This window comes from Sus scrofa, chromosome 5 (genome assembly GCF_054392235.1).
Source record: "Sus scrofa isolate SSC_HxYL_T2T_F1_AM1 chromosome 5, Sscrofa_HxYL_maternal_Yorkshire_Landrace_v2.0, whole genome shotgun sequence".
In the NCBI taxonomy this organism is placed as follows: domain Eukaryota; kingdom Metazoa; phylum Chordata; class Mammalia; order Artiodactyla; family Suidae; genus Sus; species Sus scrofa.
This window is the reverse complement of record NC_139387.1, coordinates 25,788,507-25,806,861: the sequence shown is the minus strand read 5'-3', so window position 1 is coordinate 25,806,861 and position 18,355 is coordinate 25,788,507. Positions and strand designations below refer to the sequence as shown.

At 43.6% G+C, this 18,355-nt stretch overlaps 1 protein-coding gene across 8 annotated transcripts in view; it reads right to left on the bottom strand.

The window, feature by feature from the left end:
- The window catches only part of RBMS2 (RNA binding motif single stranded interacting protein 2), a 112,158-nt gene that overhangs the window by 24,737 nt on the left and 69,066 nt on the right, over positions 1–18,355 (bottom strand). For all 8 annotated transcript variants that reach the window (XR_014803355.1, XR_014803356.1, XR_014803358.1 and 5 more), the window contains one exon: positions 1,229–1,395. Coding sequence is in view for 3 of the 8 variants with exons in the window: in XM_021092892.2 (XP_020948551.1) it covers positions 1,229–1,395 (167 nt within the window). In the remaining 5 variants the exon portion in view is untranslated. The remainder of the gene's footprint in view (positions 1–1,228; positions 1,396–18,355) is intronic.

Sequence of the window (18,355 nt, the reverse complement as noted above, 5' to 3'; positions counted from 1 at the left end):
CTGTGTGCTTGTTATACTTTAGCAATTTATTCACTTTTTTTTGGGGGGGGGGCCTCTCCCATGGCTTGAGGAAATTCCCGGGCGGAGGACCAAAGCCACCCACAGCAGCAACCCAAGCAGCAACAGTGACAACGCCGGATCCTTAACCCACTGTACTATAAGAGAACTCCAATAAAGTTTTAAAAGATGGTAAATTTATACAGACTACGGTTTCTGTTTCTATTTCTTTCCAAACTCAATTTCCCCGTCCCCGTTAATATCCTCGTGCCACCAGACTTCTGCCTCTAATCAGTCCCCCACATAAATAGTTTGAAACATATTTTTCTGCCAAGTGGAATTGAGCTGGCATCTCTGCACTCGTGCAATTTTTCCAGCTTTCCTAATTGGGCTAATTCCATGGTGGTTATCTCTGCTTCATGACTCAAATCCATGCTCAAGAGCCCCAAAGATCTTAGGGGGTAGATGTAAAATGACAGCCTCTTTCTCCATCTTCTTTATCGTCTAATTTGAAGTCTCCTCTGAGTCATTGGGAATATCTCTAGCAGCAGCAGGGTTTTGTTTTGTTTTGTTTGTCTTTTTGCCATTTCTTGGGCTGCCCCCTCGGCATATGGAAGTTCCCAGGCTAGGGGTCAAATCGGAGCTGTAGCCACTGGCCTACACCAGAGCAACTCGGGATCCGAGCTGCGTTTGCAACCTACACCAAAGCTCATGGCAATGCCGGATCCTCAACCCACTGAGCAAGGCCAGGGATCCAACCTGCAACCTCATGGTTCCTAGTTGGATTCGTTAACCACTGCACCACGACGGGAACTCCGAGCAGTTCTTTTAAGTACATAATTCAATTGGCTACTCCTACTTTCTTCTACTCCCACTGCCAACTCTATCTTCTAATCTATACCTTTAGAAATACTGAACATTTCTACTCAAGGTGTTAGGACAGCAATCTTTCTACTAAGACCATCGGTTCTGGGTGCACGCTGGAAACAAAGTAATATACTAACTAGGCTTCAAAGGTCAGCTCTATCTGGCTTTCTGTGGAGACACACATAAAAATTTTATATATTGGTAGTAGGTAGAATTTCTTTGGGGGAGGGCTGCTGAGAAACCTTATGACTATGAGGGTAGAAGCAAAATAGTACTGCATTTTAGGATAAGAGTATCTGGTAAGAAGCCAGCATCATCAAATCTGTACTGTCCCTGAAAACCACCCACATGTGCCCCAACTTACGACTGACACAACTTGACTAGGTCCTGGTCAGTAGTGCCTGGCTGCAATCCCCGGATGTAGAGGTTGGTTTTACTCAGCTGGTCATTTACATTGCTCCCATTGCTGCTGTTAGGGGTGCTGTTGCTTGGACTAGGTGGTGCCATCTGCTGAGACAATGACACATATGGCTGCAGGGAGACACAAAGAATAGAAGGTCAGAAGAATTATACATTTAGATGTTCAAGAGTGAGGAAGATCTTGGCCTCTTGGAAAGAATGATTTCAAACTTTAATAGCAATGAAGTCAAGAAAAGAGTATATATACAAAAAAAACAGCTTAAAGGAATTCCTCTCTGCCATAGAATAAGAAAACATTTAACTGTCCTATCTTTCAGAAATAATGAGGAGACAAAAGAAGCTTGTTGGAGTTCTCGTTGTGGCACAGTGGAAACGAATCCGACTAGGAACCATGAGGTTGCAAGTTCGATCCCTGGCCTTGCTCAGTGGGTTAAGGATCCAGTGTTGCTGTGAGCTATGGTGTAGGTCGTAGATGCAGCTCCGATCTGGCGTTGCTGTGGCTGTGGTGCAGGCTGGCAGCTGTAGCTCGATTCAACCCCTAGCCTGGGAACCTCCATATGCCGTGGGTACAGCCCTAAAAAGCAAAAAAAGAAAAGAAAAAAAGAAAAAAGAAAGAAAAAGAAGAAGCTTGTTAAAGGTTTTGAAAAAAGATACTTTGCTATGGAGGAATGTTTTTATCAAACAGATGCTGGAGACAAAATTAATGTATGTCTCTTAAGTAAACTGCGTAATGAGATAAGACTAATAAAATCTTAGAGTTGCCTCTAAGCGGTGGTGGCTCAGTGGGCTAAGATGGCTCGGGTGTTGTCACTGCTGTGCCTCTGGTTACTGCCATGGTGTGGGTTTGATCCCTAGCCCAGGAACTTCCACATGCCATGGGCCCAGCCAAAAGAAAAAAAAAAAAAAGACTAGTAAAATCTAGGTTCCATTCAAAACTGATAAAAAACTAATAAAAATTTAGCAATTATGAAGGTATAGAAAAGTTCAACTGTGTTTATAAAACTGTAGAATATGAGAACTGTAAAATACCTGCAGAAGCCTGAAAATTATTATAAGCTTAGACAAAATTAAATACTAATTACCATGCCAAGCAGTAAAAAATGAAATTTATTACTATGCTAATAGTGGTTTGGTCAGAGGTTATTTATAAGTTTGAAAGGTTAAACAAATGAATAATAGATAAATATGGTTAAGGAAATCTAGGGTTTGGGGTGAAACAGCTCTAATCGGAGTTCCCGTCGTGGCGCAGTGGTTAACGAATCCGACTAGGAACCATGAGGTTGTGGGTTCGGTCCCTGCCCTTGCTCAGTGGGTTAACGATCCGGCGTTGTCATGAGCTGTGGTGTAGGTTGCAGACGTGGCTCGGATCCCGCGTTGCTGTGGCTCTGGCGTAGGCCGGTGGCTACAGCTCCGATTCAACCCCTAGCCTGGGAACCTCCATGTGCCGCGGGAGCGGCCCAAGAAATAACAACAATAACAACAACAACAACCAAAAAGACAAAAGACAAAAAAACAAAAAAAAAACAAAAAAAAAACAAAAAAAAAAACAGCTCTAATCATTCACTAATGATACTAGGACGGGTAACCAGACTCTAATACTTTTTTTTTTTTGGCTGCTCCACAGCACATGGAGCTCCTGGGCCAGGAAACAGATCCGAGCCATGGTTTAGACCTATGCTGTATCCTTGGCAGCACTGGATCCTTTAACCCACTGTGCTGCACTGGGGATCAAACCTGTGTCCTGGCACTGCAGAGATGCTGCCAATCCCATTTTACCACAGCAGGAACTCCAGAATCCTTTTATTATTATTATTATTTAAAATTTGGCCACGTCTGCAGCATGTGGAAGCTCCTGGGCCAGGGATCAAACCTGTGCCACAGCAGTGACAATGCCAGATCCTTAACCTGATGAGCCACCAGGAAACTCCTAAAGAATCTTTTTTTTAGGGTCACACTTGCCGCACATGGAAGTTCCCAGGCTAGGGGGTCAAACTGGAGCTTCAGCTGCTGGCCTATGCCACAGACAAAGCAACGCAACATCCGAGCCAAGTCTGTGACCTACACCACAGCTCACAGCAACACTGGACCCTTAGCCCACTGGGTGAGGCCAGGGATCAAACCAGTGTCCTCATGGATACCAGTTGAGTTTATTACTGCTGAGCCACTATGGGAACTCCCAGGGTTTTTTTTTTTTGTTTTTTGTTTTCTTCTGCCCTGCCTGCAGCATGTGGAAGTTCCTTAGCCAGGGATTGAACCTGTGCCATAGCAGTGGCAACACCAGATCCTTAACCTGCTGAGCCACAAGGAATTCCCAGCAAATATACAGTTTATTCCTTAGCTCTATACTGTACCAAAGAAGAAACCCAATACCACATCCTGGAATAGTCCAAAGACTCATGACCTTCTGTAGCTCTGGACATACCCCTCATATTTCCTGTTCCTTTCCCCCTCTCTTTGTCAGCACTTACTTACACGAGGATTCCCATATAGACTAATCCATGTGCCAGAGGACTATGTATGAATTATTCCTCTGTGGTGGCAGTGACAGTCAGCAAGTGCAGGGCAGAGCATGTGCTTGTTTTTAAGCAACTTTCAGACAAAAGATAAAAATAGGGCAAATAGGGAGTTCCCATTGCGTCTTAGTGGCAACAAACCCAACTAGTATCCTTGAGGATGTGAGTTCAATCCATAGTTCTGCTCAGTGTGTTAAGGATCTGGAGCTGCAGTGAGCTGTGGTGTAGGTTGCAGACATGGCTCAGATCTGGCATTGCTGTGACTGTGGTAAGGCCAGCAGCTGCAAGCTCTGATTCAATCCCAGCCTGGGAACTTACATATGCCGAGAGTTTGGCCCTAAAAAGCGAGGAAAAAAACAAAACAAAACAGAAAAGGAAAGGAAAGGAGTTCCCATCGTGGCTCAGTGGTTAACAAACCTGACCAGCATTCATGAGGACACGGGTTCAATTCCTGGCTTCATTTAGTGGGTTAAAGATCTGGTGTTGCCGTGAGCTCTGGTGTAGGTTTCAGACATGGCTCAGATTCCATGCTACAGTGGCTACAACTCCAATTTGACCCCTAGCCTGGGAACCTCCATATGCCACAGGTGTGGCCCCAAAAGATCAAAAAAAAAAAAAAAAAAAGTGAAGAAAAGAAAAAAAATACGGCAAATAGGAATTACTGCTGTGGCACAACAGGATCGCCGGTGTCTCTGCAGTGCCAAGACGCAGGTTTGATCCCCCACCCAGTATGGTGGATTAAAAGATCCAGCATTGCCCGAGTGGCTGGAATTCCATATTCTGCCCATGGCCAAGAAGAAAAAAAAAGGGTAAATAAACCTAAGAGTCATACATCCAGTGCTAGAAATGGCAGCACTTTAAGAATGGTGTCGAAGGAGTTCCCGTCGTGGCTCAGTGGTTAACGAATCCAACTAGGAACCACAGGGCAAATAGGGAGCTCCCATTGCATCTTAGTGGCAACAAACCCGACTAGTATCCTTGAGGATGTGGGTTCGATCCCTGGTCTTGCTCAGTGGCTTAAGGATCCAGCGTAGCTGTGAGCTGTGGTGTAGGCCAGATCCCTACCTGAGGTTGCAGGTTCTATCCCTGGCCTTGCTCAGTGGCTTAAGGATCCCGCGTTGCTGTGAGCTGTGGCGTAGGCCAGTGGCTACAGCTCCGATTAGACCCTTAGCCTGGGAATCTCCATATGCTGCCCTAGAAAAGGCAAAAAGACAAAAATAAATAAATGAATGAAAGAATGAATAAATAAATAAGAATGGTGTCAAAGAAGAGTTTCTGCCTTGGCACAGAGGGTAAATGACCTGGTTTATCTTTATGGAGGCACTGGTTCGATCCCTGGCCCCAGGCAGTGGGTTAAGGATCCAGCGTTAGGTGGCAGATTTGATCCCTGGCTTGGGAACCCGATTTGCTGAGGGGCAGCCAAAAAAGAAAACAAAAACAAAAACAAAACAGTACTATGCAGGGAAGGCATGAAAAGACTGGTAGTGTGGAAGAGCCTTGAAATTTGATTTCTTAGCTAAAAGTTAATGCAGCACCTTACAAATGTAGGTTTGTAAAGGAGATTTTTTTTTTTTTTTGTCTTTTGTCTTTTTGTCTTTGTTGTTGTTGCTATTTCTTGGGCCGCTCCCGCGGCATATGGAGGTTCCCAGGCTAGGGGTGGAATCGGAGCTATAGCCACTGGCCTACGCCAGAGCCACAGCAACGCAGGATCCGAGCCGCGTCTGCAACCTACACCACAGCTCATGGCAACGCCGGATCGTTAACCCACTGAGCAAGGGCAGGGACCGAACCCGCAACCTCATGGTTCCTAGTCGGATTCGTTAACCACTGCGCCACGACGGGAACTCCTGTAAAGGAGATATTAATGCTTTTAGAAAGTTCTAGTATTTCATTAATTTTTTTGGAGAAGGAGCAATTTCAGTTGTGACCCCTGAAGGTGGGAAGCAATCTCAGGGCTAGGGCATTTTGGCTTTGGATCTGCCAGTGAAACCCAGATGCCTGTGGGCAATGGGTCACCAAAGCAGAATAGGAAACACTGACTCAACTGCAAAGATGAACTGACTAAATGCACATGCTAGGGAACGCAGATGTAAGGTTGGCTGGAGACTAGATCTATCAGTAAGGAGTTTGTGAGGACACCAGCGATTTGGTTGTTTCCCAGAAAGGCCACTCCACTTGAAGAAGGACTAGCCACACACAAAACCTGAAGGAGGGGTTCCCTGGTGGCCTAGTGGTTAAGGATCCAGTGTTGTCACTGCTGTGGCACAGGTTGATCCCTGACCCAGGGATGGGGTAGTGGACAGGAAAAAAAAAAAAAAAAAAAAAAAAAAGCTGAAGGAAAGCCAAATAAGGTAGGACAAATGAGTTAATGGATAGTAAGTACTTAACATGGTGTTTGGCAATCAGCAAGCGTCAGTTACGGTTATTCTACTTTTAATTTTTTTTTTTGCTGCACTTGGAGCATATGGAGGCTGAATCTGAGCCGAAGCTGCAACCTACTCTGCAGCTACAGCAACACTGGATCCTTAACCTGCTGTACTACAGTGGGAACTCTAGTTATGGTTATTTCTTTTTGCCTTTTTTTTTTTTAAATGCCTGCACCCACAGCACAGGGAAGTTCCCAGGCTAGGAGTTGAATCGGAGCTACAGCCTACACCACAGCCACACGGGATCCGAGCTGTGTCTTTGACCTACACTACAGCTCATGGCAATGCCGGATCTTTAACCCACTGAGCTAGGCCAGGGATTGAACCTGCATCCTCATGGATCCTAGTTGGGTTTGTTAACTGCTGAGCCACGAAGGCAACTCTGGTTATGGTTATTTTTTTAAAAATTGGAGTCTTTTAAAAATGGAGTTTTTCTGGTGGTCCTATCGTGGTGCAGTAGAAACAAATCCGGCTAGGAACCGTGAGGTTGTGGGTTCAATCCCTGACCTCGCTCAGTGGGTTAAGGATCTGATGGTGTTGTGAGCTGTGGTGTAGGTCGCAGATGCAGCTCGGATCCCGCTTTGTTGTGGCTCTGGTGTAGGCCAGCAGCTGTAGCTTCATTAGACCCCTAGCCTGGGAACCTCCATATGTCATGGGTGCGGCCCTAAAAAGCAAAAAAAAAAAAAAAAAAAAAAAAAAAAAAAGGATCTGGTGTTGCCATGAGCTGTGTTATAGGTTGCAGACGAGGCTCGTATCTGGCACTGCTGTGGCTGTGGCATAGGCCAGCAGCAACAGCTCTGATCAGACTGCTAGCCTAGGAACCTCCATGTGCCTAAAAAAGACATAAGAAAAAAAAAATGGGGTTCTTCTATTAAAGGACAAAATTCTCCTTTTCTTGCAAAATATAGACAACTCATCCATACTGAGCTATTATTTGTTTTCAGAGACTTGATGTTTCCCCTAGTAGTCCTTAAAGATCCAGGAAAACTTGGGAGAGCTGTTTTCATGGAAAGCACATGAAGAGATCTGAGACTGCAAGGCAGGCAGTGAGAAACCTACTCAGTGAGCTGGCCCTGACCATCTTTAGAACTACCCTTCTCTGACCTCCTCACAAAGTTACTTATGTCTAGATTATAAAACAATTCCTTCTGGGAGTTCCCTTGTGGCTTAGCGAGTTAAAGATCTGGCGTTGTCACTACCATGGCTCTGGTTACAGCTGTAGTGTGGGTTCGATCCCTGGCCTGGGAACATCCACATGCTGTGGGCACAGACATTAAAAACAAAGTAATTTTGATGGCTATAAGAAAAAAAGTGTTGGTGAGGCAGTGAAGGAATTGGAACCTTGTACCCTCCTGGTGGGAATGTAAAATGATGCACCTGCTTTGGAAAATGGTTTGGCAGTTCTTAAAATGGTTAAACACACAGAGTTATCACATGACTCAGCAATTCCACTCCTAGGTATGTACTCAAGAGAATTAAAAATACATGTCCTGGAGTTCCCGTTGTGGCTCAGTGGCTAACAAATCTGACTAGGAACCATGAGGTTGTGGGTTCGATCCCTGGCCTTGCTCAGTGGGTTAAGGATCCGGCGTTGCCATGAGCTGTGGTATAGGTCACAGATGTGGCTCAGATCCCGAGTTGCTGTGGCTGCAGTGTAGGCCGGCAGCTACAGCTCCGATTAGACGCCTAGCCTGGGAACCTCCATATGCCACAGGTGAGGCCCTAGAAAGGCAAAAAGATAAAAAAAAAAAAAAAAAAAAAAAAAAAAAACCAAAACATGTCCACGCAAAACGTGGACATGAATTTCCCAGCAGTATTATTTCAAATAGACTAGAGTATAAATAACACAAATGTCTATCAATTGATAAATAAATAAAAGGTAGTATATTCATATATGAGCCTATTATTCAGTCATAAGAAGGAAAGAAGTACAGACAAACACTACAATATGAACCTTAAAAACATGCAAAGTGGGAGTTCCCGTCGTGGCGCAGTGGTTAACGAATCTGACTAGGAACCATGAGGTTACAGGTTCGGTCCCTGCGCTTGCTCAGTGGGTTAACGCTCCGGCGTTGCTGTGAGCTGTGGTGTAGGTTGCAGACGCGGCTCGGATCCCGATTGCTGTGGCTCTGGCGTAGGCCAGAGACTACAGCTCCGATTAGACCCCTAGCCTGGGAACCTCCATATGCCGCGGGAGCGGCCCAAGAAATAGCAAAAAATACAAACAAACAAACAAACAAACAAAAACAAAAAAAACATGCTAAGTGAAAGAAGCCACTTACAAAGGACAACTGATAATACAATTTCATTTATATGAAAGGTGTAGAATAGGCAAGTCCATAGAGACAGAAAGCAGATCAGTGATTTCCTATGGCTGGGAGGCGGGGTAATGAAATAACTGGGGTGGTCGCTAGGTAGGTGGAGTTTCTTTTGGGAGATAATGAAAATGTCCTAAAATTACGGTAATAGATGCATGACTGTGAATATATAAAAGAGCCATGAAATTGTACACTTTAAATGGGTGAACTGTATGGTATATGAATTACATCACAATAAAACTATTATAAAAATTTGATAAAGATGGAGGGAGAGGACAGGACATTACAACCATTGAAAACATCTTGAGATGTTAGGCTGCCACAGGCTAGCATGATTTGACACAGGATTCCGTTGAGGCTGGCAGCACCCTACCTCACTTCCAGGTAGAAAAATCATAAGATTAATTAATGTATTTTATTGAAATTCAAGTGGAAATATGCATTAGACATTAAATCATATCAGAGCCAGAAAGGGATATTTTCTGTAACTTTCCTTCCTGGAAAAAATAATAAAATGAAAACCAAGACCAAAACAGGAAGTTCCCTTGTGACGCAGTGGTTTAAGGATCCAGTGTTGTCACTGCAGTGGCTCAGGTTTGATCCCTGGCCTGGGAACTTCCACAGACCAGGCAACCCCCCACACCTCCCCTCAACTCCCCCCCCACCAAATAACTGTTTTTGTTTGTTTTTTCTTTTTAGGGCCGCACCCTCGGCATATGGAGGTTCCCAGGCCAGGGGCCCAATCGGAGATACAGCTGCCGGCCTTTGCCACAGCAATGTGCAATTTGAGCTGCGTTTGTGACCTACACCACAGCTCACAGCAATGCTGGATCCTTAACCCACCGAGCGAGGCCAGGGATAGAACCTGCAACCTTATGGTTCCTAGTCGGATTTTTTTCTGATGCACCACGACGGAATAACCTCCCCCACCTCCCCAAAAAAACTGAATCAGAAAGGCTCGGGCAACTTGAGCCAGAGAACCCATACCACGGATTTACCCACCGTACTTGGTTTTAAAAGCTGACTTCGGCACTTCTACTACTTCCTCTTGGTTCCCGTAAACCTGACACCATCCCCAGCTCCTACTCTCCTTCCCCAATCTCTTTTGTGGCTCTCACAACTATAATGGCAATCTGTTTTCCACATCCCTTGAATACTAGAGGGTATTCATACCAGAGAGGATTCATACCAGGTGGTACTCAAACTAGGTCTCAACCATAAAACTGACATTTAAAAACTCTAAGTCAAAATAACTAAAGAACCCTCAGCCAAACATATTGCCCAGAATCCATGTGCCCTTCCAGATCCACTTGCCATTCTTGTCAACCTTGCTTTGTGCCTCGGAAGCTGATGGTCTAGAGTGTACGAACAGGCAGCCTTGCCCACTGGTACCGGTGGGGTTTGGACAGTCAGACATGTAACAGTGGGATATCAAAGGGCAGGAGGAGGAGAGACGGGGTTAAGACGGCATAACAGAAGGACTGGAGCTCACCTTCTCTCATAAAAACAACAAAATTACAACCAAATGCTGAACAACTTTCAGCCAAAAGGACTGGAAACTTTCAAAAAGATATCCTACTCCAGAAGACAAAGAGAAGGCCACATCAAGAGGTAGGAGGGATGATTATGTGATATAAACAACCCCACACCTCCCAGGTGGGAAGGCCACAGACTGTAAAGTAACTGTATCACAGAGACTCATCTACAGAAGTGAGAGTTCTGAGCCCCACGTCAGGTCCCCATGCCTGGGGATCTGGCACTGGGAGAAGGAGCCCCTGGAACATCTGGCATTGAAGGCCAGTGGGGCTTGTGCACAGGAGCTCCACAGGACTGGGGGATACAGAGACCCCATTCTTAAAAGGTGAACACAGGCTTTCATGTGCACTGGGTCCCAGGGCAAAGCAGAGGCTCCATAGGAATCTGGGTCGGACCTGACTGCAGCTCTTGGAGGATCTCCTGGGAAAACATGGGTGACTGTGGCTTGTTGTGGGGTAAGGACATTGAAGGCAGAGCTCTTGGGAATATCCATCAGCATGTGTTTCTCTGGAGGTGGCCATTTTGGAAAATCTGGCCCCACCCATCAGTGCTGAGAAGCCCCAGGCCAAACAATAATCCAGGTGGGATCACAGTCCCACCCATCAGTAAACAGGCAGCCTAAAGAATCCCCCAGGCATACAGCGACTGTAATCTCACCCAGAGACAAAGCCCCACCCACCAGAGGGATAGGAATCAGCCCCACCCACCAGTGGGGAGGCACCAGTCCCTCCCATCAGGAAGCTTACAGCAAGCCCCTGTACCAACTTCAGCCGTAAGGGGAGCAGACATCAGAAGTAGGAGAGGCTACAACTCTATTGTCTGTAAAAAGGAGACCACTCCAAAAACCTATAAAAATGAAAAGACAGAACTGTAACTCAGATAAGGGACAAAGGGCAGAAGGAGAATGAGTCCAGAGTATTTCTTTTCCTAGCTGCTTCCCCTGTCAGAATATTTGGCTGTGTATCTCTACTGAGGCCCATAGTTCTCTCCTTATAGCTACTCTAACATTCTGGTAATTTCTCTAAATTTTTGGTCCTTTTACTTTTTAAAATTTTTAATTTTTTGCTATTTTAGGGCCACACGCATGGCACATGAGGTTCCCAGGCTAGGGGTCAAATTGGAGATGTAGCCACCCGGCCTATACCACAGCAACACCAGACCCAAGCCACATCTGTGACCTATGCCACAGCTCACGGCAACGCCCAATCTTTAACCCACTGAGCTAGGCCAGGGATTGAACCCGCATCCTCATGGATCCTAGTTGGGTTCCTTAACTGCTGAGCCATGAAGGGAACTCCTGCCCTTTTAGATCTAGTGCAACAGTGTCTGTAATTGCTGGCCATAAGGTACTCTGCTCTCCATCATTTTCCCTAAGTACCTTTGTAAATAGCCCCTTTATTACATCTCTCTCAAACTACTCATTTTGGGTAGGTATCTGTTTCCTTTTATGACTGAATGATGAACCAACCATTCTACCTTAAAGACTCAGGTGCAAGAGGATTTGTACCAGAAACTCTTTCCCCTTTCCTGCTCTGGCTGTGCCTGAGGCACGTGGATGTTCCTTGGCCAAGGACTGAACCCATGCCACACAGTGACCTAAGCCAAAGCAGTGACAATGCTGGATCTTTAACTGATAGGCCACCAGGGAACTTCTCTGCACCAGGAACTCTTGAGAAACTCTGCTTTATTTAAGACTGGATAGGGAGTTCCTGTCGTGGTGCAGTGGTTAACGAATCCGACTAGGAACCATGAGGTTGTGGGTTCGGTCCCTGCCCTTGCTCAGTGGGTTAAGAATCTGGCGTTGCCGTGAGCTGTAGTGTAGGTTGCAGACGCGGCTCGGATCCCGAGTTGCTGTGACTCTGGCATAGGCCGGTGGCTATAGCTCCGATTAGACCCCTAGCCTGGGAACCTCCATATGCCGCAGGAGCGGCCCAAGAAATAGCAAAAAGACAAAAAAAAAAAAAGACTGGATAAAAAATCTCCCCACTGAACAAAAATCCTCAAGGCACAGTTTGATGCAGAATTCTGTACTTTTTTTGTCTAACAATTTAACAATATCTTAAGTCCTATCACATGATTTCATTTGATCTTCCCGATACCTCTGTGAAGTAGAGTAGGGAATGTGTTATTTCCCTTCTAAAACTTACAAAGCAAGGTCTTATTTCAACATTTTCTGTGTCATATCACTTCAACTTTCATTAAGCAGAACCAAATAATGGAAACCCTAATACTGACAGTATCCAAACCAGTGCAAACAGCTGAGTAAACATATAAGGCAGTTCTTACATGACCCTACATCCTTTGTCTCTCTCCCTTCTGGAAAGAAAACAGTTCTAAGTTCCCTGGCAATAGGTAATGTCTAGTCAAAATAGAACATGTAAGGAACAAAGACATGTGAACTGTGAACCAAGTAAGTTAGAGGAAAATCTCCTACATAAGAATGGTACTTACACAGACTGACTGGAGCAAGAGCCCTCAACTGAAGTATATGGGCAATTCTACGCAGGGCACAGCCCTTTAAAGCACAGTTTTTTTAGGCAGCACAAGCCCATGCCTGCATCCCAAGGAATAACCCCAGTTTGTGGGTACATGTCAGTGTGGTAATATCTCATATGTACCAGCAAACAGAGCAAAAAGTTTAATACATTCTCAGGACACAAAAAGGATCTTTGAAGGTTAAGTAATTTTAAGTCAGAACATGACAACGAACTGCATGGGGAGAACATGGAAGCAATACACCTGAGCCCCCAAAGAGTGTTACTATGTATTATATAACCCCTCTACTGTTCAGCCTGGTTGGTGGGTCATTTGTGTTCAGAAGGATATATGGCCTGAGAGGGAGCTGCAAAGTGAAAAAGAATGAAGCATCATTGGAGCTTCAGAGCTTGCAGAGAAGTATATGTGCCTCTCTTTTACAACACAGTTGCTTCAGATGCAGAAAAGATAAAGACAATGCCTGCCTACAGTTTCTTTTGCTTTATCTTGTCACTTACCATATTTTCATCATTTCACAGAATTTCATTTTCATCAGAAAAACAGATCCCAGGCCCACAGGTAGTCAGGAAACATCAGCACTCCTTTTCCTCACCCTTATTAACTACCCATTCAAAGAATACCCTTGGAATTCCCTGGAGGCTCAGCAGGTGAAGGATGCAGCATTGTCACTGCTGTGGCTTGGGCCACTGCTGTACCATGAATTCAGTCCCTGGCTTGGGAACTTCCACATACCATAGGCATGATCCCCCCCCCCCCCAAACAACAAAAATACCCAGATTGGTATATTAGGCAACTAGTTTTATCAAGGGCTAAAGTCTCAAAGTTGTGAAAAGATTCTGCAGTCATTACATAAATATTTTTGATTCACCAAACAATAAACACTGGAAATACTATATACCTGAAGGAAGTGGCCCATTTCAAGAATATGAAAAGGATGTACGCCTAGTCAATTTCCAGATCAAAATAAAATGTATATATGCCAAAAATTTAGCATTACATCAGGTATAAAAAGCATAGTCTTTGTACTGGTCTGCATTTACAAGTCAAAAAGAATTTTGGATATATAATTTTTCAAAGTCTGATATAATATACACAGAAATATCTATAGAGAGGCCCACAAGAAATAGTTAATAATGATGGCCACCACTACACCTAAATCAACTAGAGAGAGAAGAAGAGACAAAACCCAAAGTTAGCAGAAGGAAAGAAATCATAAAGATCGGAGAAGACACAGATGAAAGAGAAATGAAGAAAATCATAGAAAAGATCAATAAACTAAAAGCTGGTTCTTTGAAAAGATCAACAAAATTGATAAATACCCTTAGCCAGACTCAACAAGAAAAAAACAGAAAGGACTCAAAGCAATAATAACATTAGAAAGGAAAAAGGAGGAGTTACAACAGACATCCCAGAAAGGATCACAAGAGACTACTACAAGCATATATGCCAAGAAAATGGACAACCTAGAAGAAATGGATGAATACTTAGAAAAGTACCATCTTCCAAGACTAAATAGAAAAAGAAATAGAAAAGATGAATGGGCCAATCACAAGTACTGAAATTGAACCGTGATTCTAAAACTTCTAACAAACAAAAGTCCAGGACCAGTTGGCTTCACAGGCGAATTCTATCAAACATCTAGAGAAGAGTTAACACCTATCCTTCTGAAACTCTCCCAAAAAAACTGCAGAGGAAGGAACCCTCCCAAACTCATTCTGTGAGGCCACCATCACCCTGATACCAAAAGCAGACACACATACCACAAAAAAAGACAATTACACCAATATCACTGATGAACACAGATGCAAAAACCCTCAGCAAAATACTAGCAAACCAAATCCAGCAATACAGTAAAAGGATCGTACACCATGATCAAGTGGGATCTATCCCAGGGAGGCAAGGATTTTTCAGTATCCGAAAATCAATCAGCGTGATACATCCATCACATTAACAAGCTGAAGAACAAAAGCATATGACCCTCTCAATAGATGCAGAAAAAGCTTTTCACAAAACCCAACACCAATTTCACACAAAAACCTTCCAGAAAGTGGGCATGGAGGGAAACCTACCTCAACATAATAAAAGGCCATACATGACAAACCCACAGCTAACATCATTCTCAACGGGGAAAAGCTGAAAGAATTCCCGCTAAGATCAGGAACAAGACAAGGAGGCCCGCTCTCACCACTGCCATTCAGCATAGTTTTGGAAGTCCTAGCCATGGCAATCAGAGGAAAAATAAAAGGAATCCACATTGGAAAGGAAGATGTAAAACTATCACTGCTTGCAGATGACAGGATACTATACCTAGAAACTCCTAAAGACGCTACCAGAAAACTGTTAAAGCTCATCGATGAATTTGGTAAAGTTGCAGGATGCAACATTAATACACAGAAATCGACTGCATTTCCACATACTAACAATGCAAGATCAGAAAGAGAAATGAGGGAAACAATCCCATTTACCATGACGTCAAACAGAGTAAAACACCTAGGAATAAACCTACCTAAAGAGACAAAAGACCTGTACTCTGAAAACTCTAAGACGCTGATGAAAGAAATCAAAGATGACACAAACACATGGAAAGACATACCATGCTCTTGGACTGGAAGAAGCAATATTGTCCAAACGACTATACTACCCAAAGCAATCTACAGATTCAATGCAATCCCTATCAGATTACCAAGGATGTTTTTCACAGAACTAGAACTAAATATTTTAAAGTTTATTTGGAAACACAAAAGACCCAGAATAGCCAAAGCCATCCTGAGAAAGAAAAATGGAGCTGGAGAATCAGGCTCCCTGAATTCGGACTATACTACAAAGCTACAGTCATCAAAATCATATAGTACTGGCACAAAAACAGAAATACAGATCTGTGGAACAGAATGGAAAGCCAGAATTAAACCCACACACATATGGGCAACTAAACTATGACAAAGGAGGCAAGAATACACAATGGAGAAAAGACAGTCCCTTCAATACGTGGTGCTGGCAAAACTGGACAACTATATGCAAAAGAATGAAATTAGAACGCTCTCTAACACCATACACAAAAACAAACTCAAAATGGATTAAAGACCTAAATATAAGACCGGACACTCTTACAGGAAAACATAGGCAGAACACTCGCCAATGTAAATCACAGCAGTATCCTCTCATATCCACCTCCTCAAGTAATGACAATAAAAACAAAAATAAACAAATGGGGAGTTCCCATTGTGGTCCAGCAGAAATGAATCCGACTAGGAACCAGGAGGTTGTGGGTTCGATCCCTGGCCTTGCTCAGTGGGTTAAGGATCCAGTGTTGCCGTGAGCTGTAGTGTAGGTCACAGACGTGTCTGGGATCCTCCGTTGCTGTGGCTGTGGCGTAGGCCAGCAGTTGTAGCTCCGACTGGACCCCTAGCCTGGGAACCTCCATATACTGCGGGTGCAGCCTTAGAAAGCAAAAAAAAATTTTTGTAATTTTTTTTAAAAAATGGGAACTAATTAATCTTAAAAGTTTTTGCACAGCAAAATGAAAAGACAACCTGCAGAATGGAGGAAATATTTGCAAATGAAGCAACTGACAAAGGATTAATCTCCAAAATATATAAACATCTCTTGCAGCTCCATACCAAGAAATAAACAACCCATCAAAAAATGGGCAGAAGATCTAAACCCAGTTCTCCAAAGACATACAGATGGCCAAATATCACATGAAAAGATGCTCAACATGACTAATTACTAGAGAAATGCAAATCAAAACTACTATGAGGTACCACCTGACCCAGCCAGAATGGCCATCATTAAAAAGTCTACAAACGGGAGCTCCCATCGTGGCTCATGAATCCAACTAGGAACCATGAGGTTGCAGGTTTGATCCCTGGCCTTGCTCAGTGGGTTAAGGATTTGGTGTTGCCATGAGCTGTGGTGTAGGTTGCAAACGCAGCTTGGATCTGGTGTTGCTGTGGCTCTAGCGTAGGCCAGCGCTACAGCTCCAATTAGACCCCTGGCCTAGGAACCTCTGTATGCTGCAGGTGTGGCCCTAGAAAAGGCAAAAAGACAAAAAAAAAAAAAAAAAAAAAGTCTACAAACAATAAATGCTGGAGAGGGTGTGGAGAAAGAGGAACTCTCTTATGTTGCTGGTGGGAATGTAAATTGATGCAACCACTATGGAAAACAGTAAGAGATTCCTCAAAAAAATAAACATAGAATTACCATTTGATTCTCATCTCACTTCTGGGCATCTATCCTGAGAAAACCATGACTTGAAAAGATACATGTACCCCAGTCTTCATTGCAGCACTATATACAACAGCCAAGACATGGAAGCAACCTAAATGTCCACCAACAGAGGAGTAGATAAAGAATATGTGGTTCATAAGCACAATGGAATATTACTCAGCCATAAAAGGAGTGAAATAACGGCATTTGCAGCAACATAGATGGGCCTAGAAATTATCACGCTAAGTGAAGTTAGACAGTAAGACACAAATATCATATGCTATCACTTATATATGGCATTTTAAAAAAGGATACAATGAACTTTGCAGAATATGAAGTGATTCATAGACTTTGAAAAACTCATTATCTGTTATCTATTTAAAAACAAAAAAAAGTCTCAAATCTGACATGCTATTTTTTTAAAAGCATTATTCCTGGAACCATGATCTCATGGTTCCTAACATAACTTGAATTTCAATAAAGACAGTGATCTAGGAATTCCCACGTAGCTCAGCAGGTTAAGAACCAGACTAGGGAGTTCCTGTCATGGCTCCGTGGAAACAAACCTGACAAGTATCCATGAGGATGAAGGTTGGATCCCTGGCCTCGCTCAGTGGGTTATGGATCTGGTGTTGCCATGGGCTGCGGCATAGGTCTCAGACGAGGCTCGAATCTGGCGTTGCTGTGGCACAGGCCAGCAGCTGCAGTTCTGATTCACCCCCTAACCTGGGAACCTCCATATGCCTTACCAAGAGAAAGAGAAGAAAAAAGAAAAAAAAAAAAAAAAGAGAGAGTGAGAGAACCTGACTAGTATCCATGAAAATATGGGTTTGATCTGTGGCCTCGCTCATGTGGGTTAAAGGATCCAGCATTGCTCAGCATAGGTCACAAATGTGGCTTAGATCTGGCATTGCTGTGGCTGTGGCGTAGGCCAGTGGCTATGGCTCCAATTCAACCCCTTGCCTGGGAACCTCCATATGCCATGGGTGCAGCCCTAAAAAGACAAAACAAAAACAAAACCCACACACACACACAAAACCTCAAAAAATTAAAGACAGTGATATAAACAGACCTATTCCTTGAACAAGTGTTAACCTAGTCTATTAAACCACAAACATGCGGCAGAAGTTGGAGGTAAGAAGTGGAGGTCAGGATTGGTTAACAAAGTGAAAACTTAATACCAAAAGCCAATTATAAACAAAGGGATCAGGTCTCCAAAAATAGAAGAGAAAGTTCTAACCAGTTCCTGGATAGTGGTGTGGAAGGTTATATAAGAATTTTTGCAAGGTCCAGTACCCACAGCCACATAAAGATGTTCTATTTACAAAATAGCGACAATATACTAGATCTCTAAAGAAAACAGACTCTCATGCTCTAATGACTGAGCTAGTCGGGCACCCTAAAGAATGCAGAAAAGGGGGAAATCCTTATTCTCTTAGACTGATATATAAAAACAAAATAACTATTTTTCTTTCTCCTTACTACAAAACAGTTTAGATAGACCTTATAGAGCAGAATCTTAAGATTCCTCCTTGACTTTGGTATCCTTTGGAGGTGAAATTGGAAGAAAATCTAG